This window comes from Panicum virgatum, chromosome 1K (genome assembly GCF_016808335.1).
Source record: "Panicum virgatum strain AP13 chromosome 1K, P.virgatum_v5, whole genome shotgun sequence".
NCBI classification, from domain to species: Eukaryota; Viridiplantae; Streptophyta; class Magnoliopsida; order Poales; family Poaceae; genus Panicum; species Panicum virgatum.
Window position 1 is genome coordinate 15599419 of NC_053136.1, and position 10748 is coordinate 15610166.

Here is a 10748-nt window from a genome sequence, read left to right on the forward strand (position 1 = left end):
CCTTCTCCCTCAGCTGCTTTCTGCCTTCCCCACCGCTAGCACTGCGCGCACAGGTCTAGCGAGAGCAGGCCTCCGGAACCTCTGCTCGCTGAAGGTCCTGCACGGGACGCGGGCAATTAGGTTTTTGGAAAGCGTCTTGACGCGACTGCTCGCTCCCTGAACGACTCCTTCGTCTACTTCCCGGCGTAACCGCTCGTGCGAACGACTACTTCGACTACTTCACGGCGTAACCGTTCGTGGGACTGCACTGCGAACATTTTCCTGCATCGACATAGTTAGTTCGGCTACTTCGAGCAAGACCAGTCGAATAGCATGTCTATTCCAGCTGGTAACGGCGCAACCGGTGCCTCCGGCACTGGTCCCGCCTTGGGGTACTTACTAAACCTACTCTAGTTTAATTCTTTGTTCATGCTTATTAGTGAGAATAACATGAACACATGCACATATCTTGTACACATATTATCACTCATCTATATCATGAAATTGATATTAATATTTGGAATTAAAATATACCGAAAATTGCCTAGATATCTAACAATCCAAAAACCTTAGAATTAATTCATTCCGATTTGTGCCAAATGAATGGAGTGTTGATAAAAGGTGGTAAAAAATATTTCATGACTTTGATTGATGATAGTACTAGATTTTGTTACATCTATTTGTTGAAGTCAAAAGATGAAGCTTTACACTACTTTAAAATCTATAAAGCTGAAGTAGAAAACCAACTTGAGAGAAAGATCAAAAGAGTTAGGTCAGATCGTGGTGGCGAGTATTTCTCAAATTTATTTACTTTATTCTGCGAGGAACATGGTATTATTCATGAGAGGACGCCTCCCTATTCACCTCAGTCAAATGGGGTTGCCGAAAGAAAGAACCGCACTCTAACGGATTTGGTTAACGCCATGTTAGATACAGCGGGACTTTCCAAGAAATGGTGGGGTGAGGCTATATTGACTGCATGTCATGTCCTAAACCGTGTTCCTACAAAGAATAAAGAGATAACTCCATTCGAGGAATAGGAGAAGAAAAGGCCAACACTGTCATACTTACGTACATGGGGTTGTTTGGCAAAAGTGAGTGTGCCAATAACCAAGAAACGTAAGCTTGGACCTAAAACTGTGGATTGTATCTTTCTAGGTTATGCGATTCACAGCGTTGGATATAGATTTTTAATAGTGAAATCTGGAGTACCTGACATGCATGTTGGTACTATAACGGAGTCCAGAGATGCTACATTTTTTGAAAACATTTTTCCCATGAGAGATGAAACAAGTTCATCTAGGCAAGAGTTCATCGAGGATGATAGCTCTGCTGAGCCGATAGAACACAATGAACATACACTTGTAGAAAATCCTGAGGAGGATAACAATGATGCTCCGAGAAAGAGCAAGAGACAAAAGACTGTAAAGTCTTTTGGTGATGATTTCATTGTATACCTCATAGATGATACACCCAGAACCATTGAAGAGGCATATTCATCTCCTGATGCTGACTATTGGAAGGAAGCAGTAAGGAGTGAGATGGATTCTATTATGTCTAATGGAACCTGGGAAGTCATTGAACGTCCTTATGGATGTAAACCGGTTGGATGCAAGTGGGTGTTCAAGAAAAAGCTTAGGCCAGATGGTACTATTGAAAAGTACAAGGCTAGGCTTGTGGCCAAGGGTTATACCCAAAAAGAAGGAGAAGATTTCTTTGACACATATTCACCAGTTGCCCGATTGACCACAATTTGAGTGTTACTTTCCCTGGCAGCCTCTTATGGTCTTCTCGTTCATCAGATGGACGTTAAGACGGCTTTCCTCAATGGAGAGTTAGAAGAGGAGATCTATATGGATCAGCCGGATGGGTTTGTATCAAAGGGTCAAGAAGGAATGGTTTGTAAGTTGTTAAAATCTTTATATGGTCTCAAGCAAGCGCCTAAGCAGTGGCATGAAAAGTTTGATAGAACTTTGACCTCTGCCAGATTTGTTGTGAACGAAGCTGATAGATGTGTGTACTATCTCTATGGTGGGGCTGAAGGAGTGATTTTGTGCTTGTATGTGGATGACATACTGATCTTTGTCACTAGCCTTAATGTGATTAAGGAAGTCAAAGAGTTTTTATCTCAAAATTTTGAGATGAAGGATCTGGGAGAAGCTGATGTTATCCTTAATATAAAACTGGTAGAAGAGATCAATGGTGGGGTGATTCTTACACAGTCTCACTATGTGGAGAAGGTGTTAAGTCGCTTTGGTTATAGCGACTATAAACCTGTCTCAACACCATATAATGCCAGTTTAATTCTTAGAAAGAACAAAAGGATAATGCGAGATCAGCTGAGATATTCTCAGATCATTGGTTCATTAATGTATTTAGCGAGCGCTACAAGACCTGACATCTCGTTTGCTGTAAGCAAACTGAGCCGGTTTGTTTCAAACCCGGGAGATGATCATTGGAAGGCTCTTGAAAGAGTAATGCGCTATCTGAAGGGGACAATGAACTATGGAATTCACTACACCGGATAACCAAGGGTACTAGAAGGGTATAGTGATTCAAATTGGATTTCTGATGCTGATGAGATAAAGGCCACAAGTGGATATGTATTTACACTTGGTGGTGGAGCTGTTTCCTGGATGTCTTGCAAGTAGACCATCTTAACGAGGTCAACTATGGAAGCAGAACTCACAGCATTAGATACCGCCACTGTTGAGGCTGAGTGACTTCGTGAGCTCCTTATGGACTTGCCGATAGTTGAAAAACCGTTACCGGCAATCCTAATGAACTGTGACAATCAAACGGTAATTGTCAAAGTGAATAGTTCAAAGGATAACATGAAGTCATCTAGACATGTGAAAAGGCGGTTGAAATCTGTCAGAAAATTGAGAAACTCCGGAGTTATAGCCCTGGACTATGTTCAGACGGCTAAAAATCTGGCAGATCAGTTTACAAAGGGTCTTTCACGAAATGTGATAGACAATGCATTTATGGAATTGGGCTTGAGACCCACGTGAGTCATTCTATAGTGGAAACCTGTTCTATGTGATCGGAGATCCCGTGAATTAGGAGGGTGAAACAAACTAAAGTCTGACTGTGAGAAGAGAACCTTTGTGAAAAGGGCTCATTCCGTGTATAAGGTGCATTTCTCTTCTAATCTGTATGGCAGGTTGGTCTATACCTTAATGTGTGCCAGGTGGTTTCTTTTAAACAAATGAGTTGTTTTCTTGAAACAAAGATGTTGTCCTACAGAACATCTGAAAGGAACATACCTATATGAGTTTGACCACTGGTCATGGTCTATGAGAATTGGGTATTCTCTAGAAACTCATGAAGGGCCTGGAGTATGACTTATAAGCTCCAAACCGCGGGGATGCTTTTGCAGCCTAGTACCAGTGTAGGGCTCTGGTCAAACTTGTTTGCACAAAACTGGCAATTCAAGGCATAGTCCATTGCACAGTTGTGAATAAGTGTAGCCTTTGTCCTAGATGGAAGTTCAACTTAACAGTCTCTGTCGAATACTGGTATATCAATGAGGAAATGAGGGTATTTTCTAGTGTGGCTTGAATTTCTTGGTGGGGATTGTTGGAGTAATGGGCTTGGCCCATTCATTCTAAAGCATTAAAAGAATTTAAAGCCCACTATTAATGCTAGTGAATCAATGCTTAATTCCGTACCGGGAATTGAGGAGGATCTCAACCGACTTAAAAGGTGGACTTCGTGTACACCACTTGTGAAGCCGGTAAGAGGAGGACGGTGAACCACACGCGCGCTCGCTCGCTCGCCTCGCCGGGCCGGGCCGGGCCGTGGCCGAGGCGAGACGAGGCGCGGCGCGGCGCGGCGCGGCCGGGCGGTGCGGTGCGGTGCGCGTGTGTGCGCGCGTGCGCGTGCGCGGCCGGACGTGACGTGCAGGTGCCGGTGCGGTGCGACGTGATGTGCTGAGATGAGAAGGATGTTTTGCAGTAAAGAGTATTAAAACAGAGGGTTAATGTCGTCACTAATGACCGGACATTGAAGGGTCTTTACGACGTCCAGGTTCGTTGAACCTGAGGCACATTAACTGCCGCTCATCAAAGTCATTCATGACGTCCAGGTTCGTTGAACCTGAGGCATATCGTGCCTATATAAACCAGTACCCTCTCCTCTCATCCTCACTCATCTCAAGCACTCATCCAGGTACTCCTCTTCAGGAGACCTCTCCCTTCTCCCTCAGCTGCTTTCTGCCTTCCCCACCGCTAGTACTGCGCGCACAGGTCTAGCGAGAGCAGGGCCTCCGGAACCTCTGCTCGCTGAAGGTCCTGCACAGGACGCGGGCAATTAGGTTTTTGGGAAGCGTCTTGACGCGACTGCTCGCTCCCTGAACGATTCCTTCGTCTACTTCCCGGCGTAACCACTCGTGCGAACGACTACTTCGTCTACTTCCCGGCGTAACCGCTCGTGCGAACGACTACTTCGACTACTTCACGGCGTAACCGTTCGTGGGACTGCACTGCGAACATCTTCCTGCATCGACATAGTTCGGCTACTTCGAGCAAGACCAGTCGAATAACATGTTTATTCCAGCTGTTAACGGCGCAACCGGTGCCTCCGGCACTGGTCCCGCCTTGGGGTACTTACTAAACCTACTCTGGTTTAATTTTTTGTTCATGCTTATTAGTGAGAATAACATGAACACATGCACATATCTTGTACACATATTATCACTCATCTATATCATGAAATTGATATTAATATTTGGAATTAAAATATACCGAAAAATGCCTAGATATCTAACAATTGGTGGCTAGAATTGTGATGCAGTTAAATCTAGAAATGCATGACCAATCATATCATAAGGAAACTTGCAAACACATTCCAATTTCCTCCTAGTATAGGAAGACGAAAGATCCGCTCAAAAGATGTCGACTGCTCCTCTGCAGACTGTCTGGGTTTTGTTCGTGCACTACGAATTCAAACCATCAGACCCTAATCTTTCTATCTAATCACGCCCTAATTTTAAGCAGGAAATACGGTTTTTTTTTGAAAAAGCAGCAAATACGATTTTTAAGCAGTACTCGGAACGCCAATTACGGCCTGTAATGACGCTCACCCAACTGTCCGAAGCACGAATTCCACGCCCGCTATCGCGGCACCACAACGACCAAAACGTTCTTCCGCTTCCGCTTCTACCCCCTCCTTCGTCCCCTTATTATAACCACATCCCTCCTGGGCTCCTCTTCCTCCCCCTCCCTCTCCTCCTCCCATCTCGCCCTCCTCCCCCCTCGAGCCCTCCGCCGGCTAGGGTTACAGCCACCGCCTCCACCCCCGCTCCCCGTCGGCGGAGGAGTAGGGGCGCGGCGGCGGAGATGGACCCGGACTTCTCGCCCGGGGGTGGGGGGCCCAACTTCGAGTTCGCCTTCAACGAGGTCAACTTCTCCGACCGGGAGCTGCGGATCGAGGTCGTCCCGGGGGACGACGACGCGCCGGGCTCCAGCAGCGCCGGCGCCGGGGGTGGAGGGCTCGCCGACTGGGCGCGCCACCGCAAGCGCCGCCGCGAGGAGCTCCTCAAGGAGAAAGGTGCGTCCAGAGACTCTATGCGCTTGTTGGCTGCCTGCCTGGATGCGTCTCCTTGCGATCGTGCGATCTGCGTGGAGATTTCGGTGATGTCCGACGCGATTTGGCTCTGAATTTGTGGGGGGAATTTAACGCCTCATTTCGGGATTTTGGGGGTGGGTTAAGAAATCTGTTTCCGTAGGAACCTTACAGTGACTGTATTTGAAATGGCTAGGAAATTGGGGGAAGGGTTAGAGGGGAATTCCACAATTTTGGCTCGTCATCATGTTCTCGTACGGCTCTCCTGACATTGTGATCTGGCATCGGCTGAGTGATTGGCGGAGGTACGAAGAATAAACTTAGGGCGTGTTTAGTTGTTTACGTGTAAAAATTTTGCAAATGAATCTTGCTATTTTGAAGTACTAAATGAAGTCTATTTACAAAACTTTTTGTACAGATGGGTTGTAAATCGCAAGACGAATCTAATGATGCTAATTAATCCATAATTAGCGGATGGGACTGTAGCATCACTGTTGCAAATCATAGATTAAGTAGGCTCATTAGATTCGTCTCGCGATTTACAGCCCATCCATGCAAAAAGTTTTGCAAATAGACTTCATTTACTACTCCATGCATGTATCAAAACATTTGATGCGATGTTTTTTTTTGTGTTTACGGGGTTTACAGGTAAAAATCTAAACAGGGCCTTATTTTGGTTGTCCGTAATTTGAATTCGAAGTCACTCACGGGATATTTTAAGTCATATATGTGGATGTCACAATCACCTGCTAACAATTGTAGCTGTTGACCCACTGGACAGGATAGATGGGTGCAGCTCAGAAAACTTCAAACCACTTTGTGATACTCTTTAGGTTACATCACATCACATGGATATTTCTGATTCAATGATATGTAGATGTGTGTGGTGTGGCTCTGCAGCAAACCTGGGCCTTGGGAAGGTAACGTGGGAAGAGTAGTTTTGTGCTTGGTAATATATCCTGAGGGTCGAGATTTTGTGCTTGAATAGATACTCCGAGCATTCACGTCGAGACAATTGAGAATTCTACCGTGAAATGTAAGGATTAACATATTTCGGTGGTGGAATCAGGATGAGAAATTCTGACAACTCTTTGTTTTGAGTTACCTTATTATTCAAGAAACAAATTGCTCCATTACCTTCTTCATGTTCATGTGTCCCCATTTTATGAGTATTTTTTAGTTTAACTTAGTGACATGGTCATTAACTATGTTGTATAAAAGAATGTTTGTCACTGGACCTATAATTATCGATCTAAACTGGAGTGTATACCTCTACCCTTCAAGAAGCAAATTTCTGTAAAGAAGATAACCTTCGAGTTGCTTGTTGATCTTGGTAACCACACTCATTGATGCTGTCTTGTGATTCTTATGGCATTTCCACAATCCATGTGACTCGATGTTGGTGACACAAATCATGGGTCTTGCTTATGGATGCTACATTTTCATTTATCTAACAATGTCTTGCTTGTGGATGGATTCTGATTTCTGCAACAAGATTGAGGAAGCAGATCTGTTCCACCCCTTGACGTTTACATTGTTGTGTACATATCATCAATTTGCTATGTAACAATGTTACATATACTATGGCTTATGGATCCTTCGTCGTTCCATCAGATTTTCTGCTGTGCTATTTACCATCTGCCTTTGTGGTTTATGATGGAAGCCATCTTTTGACTGTCAATAATTACCTTCTGTAGAATCTACAACTCACATGTCAGACCAGACGAATTGCGATGAAGTTGAAGCAGAAGAATGTGATGCATATGAAGAAAATCAAGAGGAACCTGTAGCAATGGTAGAAGAATCTCCACCTGATGTTGGTCAAGATGGTTTGTACAGCTGAAAGTTCAATCACTTATATTGTTCTTTGCTGATATTATTATTGTTTTTTCTTTTCTGATCGTTAGTGAAGTTTGACAAAAAAACAAAAGCTCTTGCTGTCAAAAAACGTTGGGGAAATTTAGATTTCTCTACTAAATTGAACATTTTTGGGGTTTGGTTAGATTGAGATGTTGGAAAAATCATTTAGAAACCAGAACATCCTTGTTTTATTGTTAAAGGACTTCCAAGGTTCTTATTTAGTCCATTTCTTCTAGCTACCCTTCATGTTTATGTTCCAAATATCAAAGACTGAATTCTCAAATTAAAACATCTTTAGCTGTCCCCTGTTCCTTATTTTTGGGGTTTGGTTAAATTAAAACAAGAACATCCTTGTTTTCTGTTTGATCATTACATCAAATCTGCCGATTGCTAGTTCTATAAACAAAATTGATAGCTTGTAGGAAGAACTAATATAACTTGGGTTGTAGAATGCTTGTGTACATTGATGAACTAGGCACAACCTTCTGACAAAGTAGGTGGTTGCTTGAGCCTGCTTGAGTTGCTTGTCTAATTTGATCCTTGGGATTAACAACTGTGATTGTTACATGGTGATCTATAAGCATGCTTAGATTGCTGGAAGCAGACAAAATGATTATTCTGTTTGTAGTGTTTTCAAAATTTATGTTTCTTTAGCTTTGCGATACCCTCTTTCTGAAAGGTAGCAAACTAATCTGCATGCAAAAAACAATAGTTTGAATATTGATGGCAGAATATCTGTCTATTGTGACTGTTTTGTACCTTTTGCTTCCTTCACTGTTTGTCCTTTTTTTTTCTTTAACACTGGTATTTAGCAGGTGATGATGGACAAGGTATTGATTCGTCTTGGACCGTTGTAAGTACGCCAGTTTTACGAGTAAAGACGATTTATATCAGCTCAGCAATTCTTGCTGCGAAGAGTCCTTTCTTTTTCAAGGTAGCTGTGATAACCTCCTGAAATGCATTTGTTCTATACTCCAGTCTATTCGCTTTCTGATATGCTAAATGCTTTTTTTTTCTTAGCTTTTCTCAAACGGCATGAAAGAATCTGATCAGAGACATGCAACCCTTAGAATTACTGATTCAGGTAATGTGATAACATTAGGAGCTAGAAGATCCCACTTCTTTCAATTTTATTGCCTAAGTATTCGTTTTAAAAAAATATATTTCTATGGTTATTTGTGTCAAAGAATGTTTTCTATTTCCCAGTTTGTGCCTTTCCTTTTTATTTTCTTCAGTAGTGAAACTGTGTTCTCTTTTTTCCCCTCATTAACTTCACCTACCAAATGGATATTTTTCCTAGCCTACTGTCACACTTTGCACACCCAGAAAAATATATATCTATTTTTTGTTCGATTCTCTAATGAATACTTACCTTGTGCGTCATCTTTTTTTTTTAAATTCCCTTGTAACAGAGGAAACCGCCCTCATGGAGCTTTTAAGCTTTATGTATAGTGGAAAGCTGACGACAACTGAGCCCACTCTTCTGCTGGATATCCTGATGGCAGCCGACAAATTTGAGGTTGTTTCATGCATGAGGTACTGCAGCCAATTGCTCACAAGCTTGCCTATGACTACAGAGTCGGCACTACTCTACCTAGATCTCCCGTGCTCCATTTCAATGGCAGCTGCAGTTCAACCTCTGACAGATGCAGCCAAGGATTTCCTTGCCGTAAAATACAAGGATTTGACTAAGTGAGTGATATACACTGGATTGAGACTTATTTCGACTTTTAGGGAAAGCTTAGCCCAATGTTCTTCTGAGAAAAATCATTCTTAGCATACTTAAGGCATGGTTTCTCTTGTTTCAGGTTCCAAGATGAAGTGATGAACATCCCTCTTGCTGGGATCGAAGCCATCTTGTCAAGTAATGACCTTCAGGTGGCATCTGAAGATACCATCTATGACTTCTTGCTCAGATGGGCCCGTGCGCAATACCCGAAGCCAGAGGAGAGGCGTGAGATATTGAGCTCTCGTCTGCTCCCTCTTGTGCGATTCAGTCACATGACCTGTAGGAAGCTGCGGAAGGTCCTAACATGCATTGATATCGACCATGAGCAAGCAACCAAGTGTGTCACTGAGGCACTTCTATACAAGGCTGATGCACCGCACAGGCAACGCGCTCTTGCAGCGGATGCAGTAACATGTCGGAAATTCGCAGAGCGGGCTTACAAGTACAGACCTCTGAAAGTCGTTGAGTTTGATCGGCCCTACCCACAGTGCATAGCATACTTGGATCTCAAGCGTGAGGAGTGCTCTCGACTCTTCCCATCAGGCCGGATATACTCTCAAGCATTCCATCTCGCAGGGCAAGGCTTCTTCCTCTCAGCCCACTGTAACATGGAGCAGCAGAGCACGTTCTACTGCTTTGGCCTCTTCCTAGGGATGCAAGAGAAGGGCTCAATGAGCGTGACAGTGGACTATGAGTTTGCTGCGAGGACGAGACCCTCCGGCGAGTTTGTCAGCAAGTACAAGGGCAACTACACCTTCACTGGTGGGAAGGCAGTCGGGTACAGGAATCTCTTTGCTATCCCATGGCAGACGTTCATGGCCGACGACAGCCTCTTCTTCATCGACGGGATGCTGCACCTGAGAGCTGAGCTGACGATAAAGCAACCCTAGAGCGGCAGCTGCGGGATGTGCTGCCCTGCCCTTCCCTTCCGTCAGGCCGAGTGGGTGTTGTTGCGAAGAATGTTGTGTGCTGCAGATATCCTTTTTGTTTTACCTTTTGTCCATGCACCTTAATCCTTTTGTTGATAGACAGTTTGGTGATGACAAGTTAAAAAGGAAGGCGAAAAAGCCTCCTTTGTTCCTTCGCTAGGAAGAAGGTTGTATGATCCTTGTCCCCGAATAGTGAAAAAAGTTATTACACCAGCTGAAAAAAAGATATCGGATGGGAAACCTTTTACAAACTTTTGGTTCTCTAAACCTGCCGGTGAGGTATCTCTAAACCTGCCGGTGAGGTAGATTCGATTCTGGTCCGAACTGTTGTGTTTGCCTGCGCCTGTGCCCTTTGATCTGTAGGGGCGCATTGGCAGCGAGCAGATCTCGTGAAGCAGATGTCGCTGCGCTGCTTGTGTCCCGGTGACAGCAGCCTAGCAGCGTCCAGTTTCACGGTGCCTTCGCCTGCCGTTCTGTTGAGACGGACCTGCTGAACCGTGGTGTCGGCGAGCAAGCATCATCCTGCTCTTGCTTCTCCGAGCAGGATCTGAAAAGTTCCACGTACCATTCTTGGGAAAGGCAATCGAGAGTCAATGTCTTCAGATTGGTTTCTTCAGATTTGACCAATCCGATCTTCGTACCACTGGATTCGACGCGCAAATGAGCGAGATCGCCGCACGGCA

General features: G+C 44.2%; 1 protein-coding gene across 2 annotated transcripts; it reads left to right on the top strand.

Annotated features, from left to right (window-relative positions):
• Nucleotides 1-5163: 5163 nt before the first annotated feature.
• On the top strand, nt 5164-10289 carry LOC120697053 (BTB/POZ domain-containing protein POB1-like). Of its 2 annotated transcripts, none has more exons than XM_039980187.1 (6): nt 5164-5532; nt 7245-7376; nt 8223-8341; nt 8428-8491; nt 8820-9099; nt 9216-10289. In XM_039980187.1, exons 1-6 carry the CDS (start codon nt 5322-5324, stop codon nt 10024-10026), a joined length of 1617 nt encoding a protein of 538 aa, XP_039836121.1. In that variant the 5' UTR covers nt 5164-5321; the 3' UTR covers nt 10027-10289. The 2 variants fall into 2 exon arrangements, with proteins under 2 accessions (XP_039836121.1, XP_039836117.1); XM_039980183.1 differs by having other exon boundaries at nt 5180-5532; nt 8220-8341.
• Nucleotides 10290-10748: the final 459 nt, after the last annotated feature.

What these genes read in the sequence shown, in the direction of transcription:
- LOC120697053 (XM_039980183.1), top strand. Translation starts at nt 5,322, where the DNA reads ATGGACCCGGACTTCTCGCCCGGGGGTGGGGGGCCCAACTTCGAGTTC. An exon ending in AGAGTCCTTTCTTTTTCAAG is followed by an intron (nt 8,342 to 8,427) that starts GTAGCTGTGATA and finishes TTTTTTTCTTAG; the next exon opens with CTTTTCTCAAACGGCATGAA. An exon ending in AAATACAAGGATTTGACTAA is followed by an intron (nt 9,100 to 9,215) that starts GTGAGTGATATA and finishes CTCTTGTTTCAG; the next exon opens with GTTCCAAGATGAAGTGATGA.